The sequence below is a fragment of the Desmodus rotundus genome, chromosome 10 (genome assembly GCF_022682495.2).
Source record: "Desmodus rotundus isolate HL8 chromosome 10, HLdesRot8A.1, whole genome shotgun sequence".
Lineage (NCBI taxonomy): Eukaryota > Metazoa > Chordata > Mammalia > Chiroptera > Phyllostomidae > Desmodus > Desmodus rotundus.
In genome coordinates, this window is record NC_071396.1 from 8987932 (window position 1) to 9000772 (window position 12841).

The 12841-nt window shown below is 47.7% G+C and overlaps 1 protein-coding gene across 5 annotated transcripts in view; it reads left to right on the forward strand.

Annotated features, from left to right (window-relative positions):
• The first annotated feature begins 826 nt into the window (after positions 1-826).
• MARK1 (microtubule affinity regulating kinase 1) overlaps positions 827-12841 on the forward strand; it is a 70857-nt gene continuing 58842 nt past the window's right edge. The window contains exon 1 of one of the 5 annotated variants that reach the window (XM_053912301.2): positions 827-1468. In XM_053912301.2, coding sequence (XP_053768276.1) covers positions 1418-1468 — 51 coding nt within the window. In that variant the 5' untranslated portion in view covers positions 827-1417. The remainder of the gene's footprint in view (positions 1469-12841) is intronic. The other 4 variants (XM_053912300.2, XM_053912299.2, XM_053912296.2 and 1 more) reach the window with 4 other exon arrangements.

Consider the following 12841-nt stretch of genomic DNA (forward strand, 5'->3'; position numbering starts at 1 on the left):
AGAAGTATCGGAAAGGTGGGGCAAGATGACAGAAATGCTTTCGTCCTAGAGGCTGAGTGTGCAAACTGTAAGCTCTCAAATCGGAGCAGAAGCAGCACTGGTTCTGAAGGGGCTGCTGGGCCCCTTCCGCAGCGACGTAGCAGAACGCCACAAGTGGCAGGTGGGTGGAAGGGTGAGGAAGCCGCCAGAAGGTAGGACAGGGCCCAAATCAGAGGCTGCTCTCCTCTGGCCCTACACAAGCTCGCCTAAGTGACACTTCCTTGTGTCCCAGGAAGTGACGATCAGCCCGTGTAGACGTTGTGACTCCCGGCTGTCACCTACTCCGGGGGTGCCGCGGTGGGCACCGGGTGACCTCTCCCACGGCCCCCATTCCCAGGGAGGCCGCGCCGTCCGGGCCACCTGGGCGAGCTGCCTGGCCTGTGCCCCTGCTGGCGTCTCTAGGGTCTTTTGTGCCCTGTGCCCAAGTACTGGGGTGGCCCTGCATCACCGGCTCCCTGCGGAAGGGGACTGAGAGAGGACTCCGGGGAGGGCAGGGGTTGAGAAAGCTTGGCAACGCGGGCGGAGGAGGGTTTAAGGATGGGAGAAGTCCCGAGGTAGCAGGTCGGCGGTGCAGGAGCCGGGGTCCGATGCACCCAAATCTTCCCCAGCGACAAAAAAGGGACCAGTGTCCCACCTCCACCCGGCAAAACCCAAACACGAAGAAAAAGAAAAGGCACCCGAGGCGCTGAGACGCCCGTACTCGGCGGGGGGGGGGGGGGGGGGGGCGCGGGACTAAAATAAACAGGGACCGGCGCGCTAGCGAGCGCGGGAGGGGAGGAGGAGGCGCCCCGCATCCCTAATGAGGGAATGAATGGAGAGGCCCCGCGGCTGGCGCCCGCCCACCCGCCGGCCGCCGCCAAGTGCCTCTGGGCGCTGCGCTCAGCGCCCGCCGCTCCTCCCGGCTCCGCGGCGGCGGTGAGCGCGGACCCAGCCGGGACGGGGCCCCGCGCGCGGCTGCGGCACGGCCCGCGGGCGCCGCTCACGCAGGCGGGGCGCGGGGCGCTGTCAGGGCCGCGGCTCCAGGCCCCCAGCCGCGCTCGCCCGGCCGCGATCGGAGGCGCGAGTTCACCTTCAGCCATGGCCCCGGGAGCCTAGCGGGGCCCGGCCGCCGCCCCGGCGCCTCTACCCCGCGGCGCCGCCGGCCCGCCCGCGCGGAGCCCTCCCTCCTCGCCGCCCGCGTCCCCGGCGCCGCCGCCGCGGGCCGCAGCCCCCTCCCCGCCCTCCGCGGCCTCGTCCCCTCTCCGCGCCGGGGCCGCTGGTGGCACCGCCCGCGGCCTGCGGGAGCGCTGCGCCCGGCCTCGGCCCGCGCCTGCGCCCCCGGAGCCCGCACCCCAGCCCGGCCCGCGAGACCCCGGCCCGACCCCGCCGCCCGCACAAAATGTCGGCCCGGACGCCATTGCCGACGGTGAACGAGCGGGACACGGAGAACGTGAGTAACCGGGGCCGCCCCCCGCAGCGGCGCGAGCAGACCCTCCCGCGCCCCCCGCGCCCCCCTCCGCCCGGGCCGCCGCGGTCCCCGATCGCCCCCCGCGCGCCCGCCCGCCCGCCCCTCCCCACTGCTCAGCGCCGGGCTGCACCCCAGGCTGCGGCGTGAGGCCGGGGGTCGCCGAGTGGAGCCCTCTGCCCGGAGGTGGTCCTGCCGGCGAGGATGGGGCGATGGAGGGCGGAGAGGCAGGCGAGGCAGAGTGGGCATCCCGATGGCTCTCCTGCGCCCCGGGTGTCTGCATCCCCACTCCAGGGCTGGCTCTAGGTCACCCACCAGCCCGCCGACTCTGTCGTCCACCCTCGCATTTCTGGCACCCCCGGCACCCCCGCCCCGCTCCCCCCGCGCCCCGCGCCGCCCCGTGACTCTGCTTTTTGCGGCATTGTGTCCGCGCCGGGGTCGGGGACGGAGGGGCGAGAGGGGTAGTGCGGGCGGGGGTGTGCGTCTGTGCGCGGGAATTTGTGGCGGTGCCGCGGTGCCCCTCGGTAGTGACGAGTGGAAGAATTTCACACACAGCTGCTTTGGCCCTGGGGTCACAGCAAAATGCCGAAAAGCCACAGGAAACCAAGCGCTTTTCATCCTCTTCCTCAAGTCGGCGGTGATAAATCAGGGCAGGCTTCACTTGAAACGTCTCCCTCCCCCTTCCCGTGTCACTAGGCGCGTCCCTTTGAAGGTAGGGCTTTCTGTGCCTTTGATCCCCTGGCCCTCGGGAGTTTTCCTCCAGGTGCTGGTGTCGCTGGCGCTCCCGCTCTGGGCGACCAGAGGGACGGGATCAGTGTGCATTTCTGAAAAGTGCAGTTGTGTGTGTGTGTACGTGTGAGCTCTCTCGTGGGAAAGACGTTTTTAAAAACCACCACCGAACAGCTCGCATGGCCTGTAAATAGGGCCTGGGCTGATCTTCTGACCTGTTTGGGGGAGCTAGAAGGGTAACACGGTTTGAGGGGCTGTCCAGATCTCCCTAGCTGTGGAGTTAACTCGGGGACTCAGCAGGTCTCAGCGTACCTGTGCCTTCATAGGGTTTTTAAAATAAAGTGGGTGCTTGGGCAGTAAGTTCTTAGACAAGAGAGAGGAGACAGAGGAGATGCAGACTCACCTCTGAAGTGTTCCAGGGAGTGCTCTTTGACCTTGGGGCGTAGGGGACCGCAGAGACTTGACATGGTTATAGGAAGGCAGAAGAGATTCTAGGAACAGGCTTTTGTTAGGAGACCGGGGAGGACGCGTCAGAATATGCTTTTGTCCTCTCTGGTGTGGTGCATGAAAAATGGTGAAGAGAGTGGAAGTCGGCTGCTCTCATAAATTATCACTTAATTGGCCTCATGACTGTTGGTACATAATTTTGACTGAGAGGTTGAAGAAGGTTGGGGGGAGAAAACACATTTTTTAAATTTTCTTTCGGATTCTGGAGAGTACGTATAGCTCTTTCCATAGCTGTGTGAATAAGGCACTTTATACAGACACGAGATCGCATTATAGAAATATGAATGCAGTATCACTCGTAACACACCCAAGAAAGCATCTTTACGCCAAGCAATAATCATGTGGAAAGTTTTCTTGTGCCTTTAAAAAGGATTTCGCTGTATCAACTCCTTTGCTGTTTCTGAACGTGTTGATTCAAAGTCACTTTCACGGTCTGTCCCTTGTTGTCATTGTGATGTACATAACTGTACCTGCAACTATTTGACTCACATCCTGATTTCCTCCTAATTGCCATGGAAAGTATGTATTGTATCAAAGCTGCTAATTTATCAGTAAGTATACACTCAACTTTGGTTTTCAGCTGAAGGGCAATAATAGTGGTATTTATGACAAGGCCCGTCCCCTCAAGAAGCCTACACAGGAGGTAAATATAACCCCAAAAAGCGTGCAGTAGCAAACCCTGAGTGAATAGGGCTAAGCGGGTGTGTAAGTGCCGTAGGTGTTTATCACAGGGACCATAGCGATGGTTATTTAAATCACCAATCGGGGTCCCTCTCTCCTCTGGTTGGTAGTAAACGTCATTATCCTTTCGTAATTTATCTCTCATCAATGAAGTACAGTAACAAACCTGCCTGGTAGCTAATAGATGAAGGCCAGTGTGGCAATCAGAAGAGTATACACTTGTCTGTAGTGTTGCCAGGTAAAGGGACATCTTTTTTAAAAACTAGTTGTGGAGATTTACATTCGTGTGATAGTGAAAGACTTCTCAGTCTTTGGGAATATTAAGGTCGTAGCTGAAAACACTTCATTACTGCTAGAAATGAAAATAAGCAAATATGGTCATTTAAAAAAACATCTTGGCATTTTATTGAAATCATTTGCGATTTACATAAAAATTTGTTTATTCATACACGAACGTATTTGGATTTTTGTGTCCTTGGGTGTGTGTAATATGTACCCTTCCTCATGTCACTGATATATACTGAGGCTGAACTTCAAAATTCAAAAGAGGAATGTCATGGCACGGAGCTTCTCTCTGCTACTGCTGTCTACAGTAGAGTGATCAGGAAGTGGTTTCTTTGGAAACATTTGGTGTGTACTTTTTCAGAAGCGTTTTCTTAAAGGAAGGATTTGTGCCTGCATTGTTAACAGGCCTCAGGTGGCTGAATACGACACGTAGCCAGTCACTCACTGGGATGGAGTAACTACTTCACAGTGAAGTAGAAAGGACTTGTCACAGATCATACAATTAAGTTATGCAAAATGGGCTTGAATGTAGGTTATAAAGAATCAATCCAGATAAAAAATGGGTATTTGAAATATTTTTTTTCTCCTGTTAGATGACTTGCATAGTTCCAGCATGGGTATAGATAATATATTACCATTACTCTTGGGCACTTTTAAATGAAGCATTTTAAAATTTCTTGTCATTGTTTGGAAAAACTTTGATTGGTAATAATTTTTATGGATACAAAATGTCCACCCTAAGCTTTCTGTGTGAAATTTTGATCCATGTGAAGAAAATTGATTTGACTCCTTTCAGGGATGTTTGCAAGTGGACTTGGGTTAAAGTTACTCTGAAACTTTTAACAGCACCGCTCTGGATGGCGATTCTTTCCGTAGATCTGAACTTCACTGTGACGGCCGTAACGAGTGGCGGCTCTGACGAAGGTGGCCGTCAGTAGCGTGTCACTGGGAATCACTGCTAATGACCACTTCCCTTGGTCTGCCCAGGACCGTGTTGTGCATTCACTTTGCCTCCTTAATTCTGCGCCTGCCAGTGGCCAGGATGGGGACCAGGAGTAATACGTAAGAGATCAGTGCTATGACGTTCCCCTTTGAATGTTTTCATTTGTCATCGAAACATACCAGTGGCTGGCTTCGGGATTCTGATTGGATTATGTCAGACCTTAACTCTCCGTGTGCCTTAACTTGTCATTCACTTTGCCCAGTAGTTCATTGCCTCTCTGTGCTACAATCTGTGTGATTTGTTTAGATCTGGACTCTGTGGGTTTATATCTGTCATTAATTTTAGAAATGCAGCCGCCATTCTCTCTTTGACTGTTGCCTTATCCCTCTGTTCTCCCTAGTGTTTCCGGTGGTCTGATTAGAGATGCTAAAAGTTTTTATTCTATCCCACATATGTCTTAAACTCTCATCCGCTTCTTCCCCTGTGTTATGGTGTCTCAGCTACAATTTATAGAAAAATCTACAGTATGGTTACTGTGTGTAATATGTGTCAGTTAGCTGAGTCTCGTTGGCGGTATTTAAATCACTGTTAACCCCTCTGTTGGACTTGTTGTTTAGTGTGGTTAAAAACAGGTAACAGGAGAGCTCCCTTTGTAACACATTTCTGAGCGCACAGTAGAGAATTGCCAACTATACGTTGTGCGTAACCCTCTTCATCTTGCGTGCCTGAAATGCTATACCCACTGAACAACCCCCGTTTTCCTCTCTCCCCGGCCCCTGGGACCACAGTTCTACTTTCTGCTTCAGTTAGGTTGGTGGCTATCGATACGTCATTTAAGAGGAATCGTGCAGTATTAATCATTCTATGGCTGGCTAATTTTACTTAGCATAATGTCCTCAAAATATATCCATGTGTATAATGGAACTTCCTTCCTCTTTATGGTGGAAAAGCATTCCATTGAATGTATATGACACATTTCCTTTACCCACAAATTTGCTGATGGACATTTGGGCTGTTTTCACATCTTGACCGTTATGAATGATGCCACAGTGCACACAGGAGTGCAGATCTCTCTTCCAGATCCTGCTTGCTTGCTTTTCAATAAATGCCTAGCAGGGGGATTGCTGGATCTACTTTTAATTTTTTGAGGAACTCCATGCTGTTTTCCATAGTGGCTGCATCATTGGTTCCAATTTCTCCGCATCCTCACCAACATTGGTTACTGTCCGTTTTGTTTTATTTTGGTTTTGAATGATGGCCATCCTGACAGGTGTGAGGTGGTATCTCATTGTGGTTTTGACTTTGCATTTGCCTGGTAGTGATGTCGAGCCTCTTTTCATATATGTGTAGGCCGTTTTTACATTTTCTTTGGAGAAACATCTATTCAAGTCCTTCATCCATTTTTTTTAAATCAGGGGTTTTTTTTTTTAATCGAATGGTAGGAGTTCCTTATACATTTTTTGACGTTAACCCCTGTTCAGATAAATGGTTTGCAAATATTTTCTTCCATTGTACCGATTGCCTTTTCACTCTATTGATTATTTACCTCGCTGTGCGGAAGCTTTTAGTTTAATGTAGGGCCACCTGTCTGTTTTTGCTTTGGTTGCCACGCTTTGGTATCATATCCGTGAAATCATCTCTAAGAACAACATACTAAAGCTTTTCCCTCTGTTTTCTTCTAGGAGCCTCATAGTTTCAGGTGTTATATTGAAGGCTCTAATCCATTTTGAATTGATTTAGGTGTATACGTGAAAGGTCCCTTTCTGGATATCCAGTTTTCCCAGCACCATTTGTTGAAAAGACTGTCCTTACCCCCTGGTGTATACTTGGCACTTTTGTCAATGGTCATTTGACTATACATACGTAGGTGAACTTCTGGGCTCTTGGTTCTGTTTCGTTGGTCTGTGTGTCTGCCTTTATGTCAGTACCATACCGTTTTCATTGCTTTGCAGTATGTTTTGAAACCGTAAATTGTGAGGCCTACAGCTTTTTGGTTCTTTCTCAAGATTGTTTTAACTACTGAGGGTCCTTGTGGCTCCAGGCGAATTGTTTCTGTTTCTGTAAAAAGTGCTGTTGGGGTTTTGACAAGGATTGGATTGAAAGTGTAGATAGATTTCTTCAGGTAGTGTGGACATTTTACCAACATTAAAACTTCCAGTCTATGCGCACGGGGTGTCTTCCCATGTATTCGTATCCTCTTTAATTTCTTCAGGCCACAGTTTGTAGTTTTCAGTGTACAGGTCTTTTTCCCCCTTGGTTAGAGTTTATTCCTAAGCATTTTGTTGTTTTTGATGCTGCTGTAAATGGTATTGTTTTTTAAATTTCCTTTTTGTATCATGTTTCTGATGCTGTGGAAATACAGGTTATTTTTGTTTGTTGATTTTGTATCCTGCAACTTAACTGAATTTGTCTATAGTTTTAACGTGTATGCGTGTGTGTGTGTGTGTGAGTGTGTGGAATCTGTATGATATTCTACATATGAGATCATGGTCTTTTGTGAAGAGAGTTCCTTTTATTTCTTCCTTTTCCATTTGGATTTCTTTTGTTTCTTTTTCTTGCCAAACTGCTCCAACTAGGACTTTTAAAAGGTACTATGGTGAATGTAAGTAGCATCTTGACTGGCAGGGTTTTTTTCCTTTCAGCAGCTTGAGTATATGTTCGAATTCTTTCCTGGTATCTAAGTTTTCTGCTGAGAAATCTGCTGATGGGCTTATGGGGTTTCCTTTGTGTGTGACAAGTTGCTTCTTTCTTGTTGCTTTCAAAATTTTATCTTCGACTTTTGACAAGTGGACATCTTTGAGCCCCTCCTATTTAAGTTCTTTTGGATTTCTTAAATCTGGTTGTCCGTTTCCTTCCCCATATTTGATAACTTTCAGCCATTTCATTTTTTAAATTAGTTTTTTGTCCTTTCTCTCTTCTCCATTGGGACTCCCATAATGGGTATATTGGTCCATTTATTGATACCCCTTAGGCTTTCTTCACTCTTTTTTATTATTTTTTTCTTTTTGCTTCTCTGACTATAGATAATTTCAACAACCTGTCTTCAAGTTGGCTGACTTTTTGTCCTACTTAGTCAGGTCTGTGGTTGAACCCCTCCAACGAAGTTTTCAGTTTTGCATTCTTCAGCTCCCCAAATTCTGTTTGATCCTTTTTCAAATTTTCTGTCTCTTTGATGAAATTCCCGTTTCGTTCATGCATTATTTTCATGAGCTTATGGAGCATCTTTATGTCAGTTATTTTGAAATTCTTTGTTTAGGGTTGGTTTGTGGAGATTTAATTTCTTGATTGTGCCATTTTGCCCTATAACTTTGTGTTGGTATCCACACACTGTAAAAATTGGCTACCTCTACAACACTTTCTACCTCGGCTTGATACATGGAAAGGACTTCTCCATTCAATGCAGCTGGAGATGCTCAGGGCTCTCAAGACTTTTCTGTTAGATGTGTCTTCTCAACTTGTGAGTGCAGACTCTTGTTAGTGGGACTTGAGGATTCATTTTCCTGGCTGCCCATACCCCATAGCTCCCTCTGGTGTCTGCTGCTGGACCATGGCTCCTCTGAAGCATCTATGCAGGCCATGCAGCGAGCAGCTGTTTTTGTTCTCAGCAGGCACGTTGCATTTGCTGATTCCCATGAGCATAGCTGGGCAGACAGCAGTCCTTGGGCAGGTCCCTGCAAAGCCAGAGTGTTGGGTGAAAATGCTCCTCTTCTCTTTACCCGTCTGTTGAGCTTTTAATTTTATTAATTCTGTCTTTTTAAAAGTTCTAAGGTTTTCTTCTCAAATCAGTCTGGCCTTTTTAATAGTTTTTTTTTTGTTTTTCACTTATTTTTGCAATTTCATCTTCATTTTCTTAAACACTTAATGTATAGTTATTGACAGGCTGTGTCTGGACATTTTATTATCTGAAATTCCTGGAGGTTGAGCTGTATCGTTTGTGTCCACGGATTCTCATTTACTGGGGCTTGTTTCTTTTTGAATTTTGCTGGGTTTTGCTGATGAACTCCCCCTTGTCCGGTTTTTCTCCCCGTGAAATTCGGGAGTCTAAATTGAAAATGACTTCTTCTCGAGAAGGTTGGTGTTTGCCCCTCCCCGGAGTCCCCACTGACCCGGTCGGTACACTCCAGTCTTCTCTAGGGGTCCTGGCTCAGTGAGTTTTAGGTTCAGCTCTCCCCCTTCCTAGCGCAACCAAGGCCGAGTGTGTACGCCCAGGGCAATGCGTCTGCCATTGTTTGTGGCAGCTTCCTGTGGGAGTTTGTTTTGTGTGTGTGTGTGCTTATGTGTTCACTCATATGTTTTTGGTTTTTCCTGGGATTTTTTTTTTCAGGCTCAGCAACGCATTTTTACAAAGCATGTTTTACCTCAGAGTACACCTCACAGTATTTTTTGCCTGCTACAGAAAGGCTGGAATACGCTTTTCGAAAATGGTGTTCAGGAATTTCCATACTTCCTTCTGAAATTGTCATGCCTGTACACTTACACACGTGGGCAATTTCCTAACCAATTTATAAATCTTCCAGACCAAAAAATCTGAGTGCATTTTGGAAGCCATTTGTTGTAATTATTAAAAGGATTCATTTTCAAGAACAGTTCATTGTCATCAGGGACAGTGTTTACTGACATTTTTATTAAAAATGTCCACGTAATTGGCGGAGAGAGTAAAATATGAGCATTGTGATTAAATACGTGCGCCCAGCAATGCAAACGCGTGTTTGTGCGAGGCGCCCCCTTTAGCCACGATGGCCATTGAGATCAGGTACCAGAGTAAACTGAATTTACCGTCAGCCCGGCGGACACCTCTGTACCCCAGAATTTAAAGCCATGACTGAAAACATCAAAAAAAAATACTTATATTGCATAATTAGTAATGTTTGACTAATCACCAAAAAGTTGGTATCATGAAAATGTAATGTTTCCATAAACTTTCATCTTTTTTGTACCGTTTTTTAATGTCCATAATCTGTCAGCATTTCTAAAGTTGTCCATACTTAAAAAATTTAAAGGTAGGGGTACTTGATCTAAATTTTGAAGACCATTCCACACCACAGAGTTTAGCGTTGGTCTACAATGCCAATGCGTGTGAACTTGATCTTCCTAACACTGTTGAAAGTACTTGAGATCAGGCATTACTTCCAGTGTTACCTCTGAACATCCTATATTTTGGGGGGCACTCAACAATGTAGTAAGTCAAGGTCATGTATTCTCAAATACAGTGCATTTATGAAGCAGCTGAGTAATCACTTCAAATTCACATTCCCCTACCCTGCTCCCTCCCACTCTGTGTCCTCACTCAGTTTCTTTAGGGTGAGGGAGTCTCTGTTCTCAAACCCCTGGACAATTCTGATGGGGATGCCCACTGGCTAGGCCTTGAAAAACACTGAGTTATGTAATGATGATTACATTGTACTGAATCTCATCTCTTGATGAAAATGAATGGTGGTCGATGTTTAGCGAAGAAGGTGGGGTGGGAAAATGAAGAATCAATCCTGTTAGTAGGTGAAAAGCGTAGTAGAAAATAACAGGGAGTTAGTTGTCTGGCCGGGAGAGAATAAGGCGCATGTGTGAGGTGTTTGCCTGGTAGCAGAAGGGGATGGTAGGGAGTGTCGCGTTCTTACCTTCCTTCTCCCAGCTTTATGGGCTTAACCATACTGGAGGCTGTGGGTGACGATGCAGGAATTCACCGTCCGTGCTTCTGGTTACAGGCCGAGTGTTTTTTTTTCCTAAGAAAATATTATTTAATATTGTTTAGATTACTGGGTGTAATCCGTGTCATTCCAGCTGTAAACAAATCAGAAGCTCAGAAACAGTCCCAAGTTTTCACGGGACTCCCTGCAAAGGATATAGTAACAGGTTGGTTCTAAACCTTTCTTTCAAGCGGGAGCACCTTTCTTTGGGGATCAACAGTGCTGCTTTCACTGTTTCCAAAGAGGGTTCGCTTTTGTTTCCTTTCCCCTTTGTTTCATCTCAGTTGGAGACGATAGAGATACCCAGGCAAATGAAACCCGTCCCCTGCGCGGGAGCCACTCAGAGCCCGAAGAGGAGACAGACGTGGAGACAAACAAGCGCAGCAGAAAGTCACAGTTCCTTGTCATCTGAGCGATCAGAACACAGAATACGAGGCGGTGGGGGGGCAGGGGGCGGGTGCTCAGGAAAGGTTCACCGCCTTTGAACTAGGTTTCAGAGATCAGCCCTCCGCTGCCAAGTGTCTCAGAAAACGGAGTTGGTGGGAAGAAGAAAAAGAATATTGGGCTGAAGGAGCGAGAGGGACACAGGCCCTGAGCACACAGTTGGGAGGAAGGGAACAATAGCCCGTTGAGGGTGGGAGCAGTTATTAGCTAGAGGACCAGGCGGGAGAATCGGCAGAGCCCTGCACGCCTGAGCAAGAACTGGTCCTGCAGAGGCCGGCCACCGTGGGACTCGGTATACACAGAGGGTCAGTGTGATTAGATTTGTATTCTGGGGATGCCTGTGTTTTTAGAGAAACTCCAGTTTTTGAAATTAGCGACTGCTTTCTCATGACCCATGAAAAAGCTTTTAAGATAGTATTTATGAAAACTGTACTTGGCGTATTGGGGGAAGGGTTAGGTAAAAGGGAGATGTCGGTGCTAGTGAGGAAGACTCTGTCCTTGACCAAACCTCAGGTTGGCTCCTCTGAGTCTTCTTAACCAGGCTTTGACCTTGGCCTTCTCGTCTGTCTGCCCTGTCCCTGCAGGGCCTGCACACCAATCTAAGCAAGGAATTCTGTGAAGTCCCTTTAGTGAGAATCACCCACCCTTCATATCTGACCACCCTGGATAGCTGATCAAGTTCTTCAGCCCCTACCTTTGATGTCTTAGTTCTTGACCTGCCTTCAGCAAGAATCCTGTTAGGCTGGTTTAGCAAGAATCCCCTGTACCCTTGATGTCTCCTCCTAGTAGTTTTCCAGCCCCCCCCCCCCTCACTCTGCACCTTGGCTGTAAATCCCCAGCTTTCCCTGCGCAATTCAGGACTGATCTCTCTCCCCTATCGTAGCATCTTATTGCAGTGATCTTGGGTGCAGTCTTCCTGACCATTTTAACAAGTGTCAGAGAATAACTGTTTCTTTAACACCAGTTAAGATTTGCTTTTCGTAATGAAGTTCCCAACACAGGTCACGAGGGGGGCCTGTATTGGGAGAGAATTTAGAGAAGCCCATAGTAACCATACAGTTATTAGTAGACCAGAAATGAGAGCCTCTCCAGACTTCGGGCAGAAGAACAGGGTGGTGTGAAGGGTTTGTTGTAAGGATTCAGCACATGCTAGGACTGGTCATTCATTACCCTTTTATGGCATCCTGTCTTTGTGATTTTAATCAGCGGTCAACACAGTTGACCCAAGGGGGGGGATTGTTTAGCTGCTGAGTCACTAGCTAATTTATCTTGGGCACGTCATTTGACCCTTCTTCCTTTGGCCACTTACCGTGCATCTCATTTTGGTACTCTCCTATAAACTGTCTGGCGTACTTGTCTCCATAGAAATTATGTATCGACTGAATAGCATCACTAACTCATGCCATTGATCTTTCGGGCCACTCTAGATTCTTTCTGTTTAATGTTGAAATACCAAAAACCAGAGAGAAATGAGTTATATACCAGTGGCCACTTGTTTGAACCTGAGGGATTGACTCACTAGTAAATTCTTAACTACGAGTGTCCAAAGAACATGCCGAGGAAGAAAGCCTGGACTAGAGAAGGTTGGCAGCAGCTTGGTGGATTACTTCTGCTTTTCTCTTTTACCTTCCTCTCCAGGAGAGGGCAAAACCAACGGGAGTCTCCTCCCATCTCTGCTCTGCCGGAATTGAATATTTATCCCGCTGCTGATTCTACCTCGTGTGCACTTCGTGGCAGCGCTTTCAAGCTGGACTGTATGTAGTTTTCTTAAACCGGCCCCCATATAATGCTGCCCCTCCTTGAGACCGAGAACCGGTTACTGTTTGTTAAGTAAGGGTGCCTGGCATGCCTGGCTCTCAGAAGCTTTCCTAATTGCCTGCTGTATTTTGTATTAAAAAGAGCAAGAATATGTCGGTAAAAGGCATCCACCCTCTAAAGTACTTTAGCACAGTGCTGTGCACATAGTAGCTACTTGAGGGATGTTTAGTAACTGTATACAGTTACTAAAGATTCACTCATTCGCTGGAAAAGTTTGAGGTACTTTAAGAATCTGGGGTGGTGGTATATAGATACAATGTATGCTTTTTA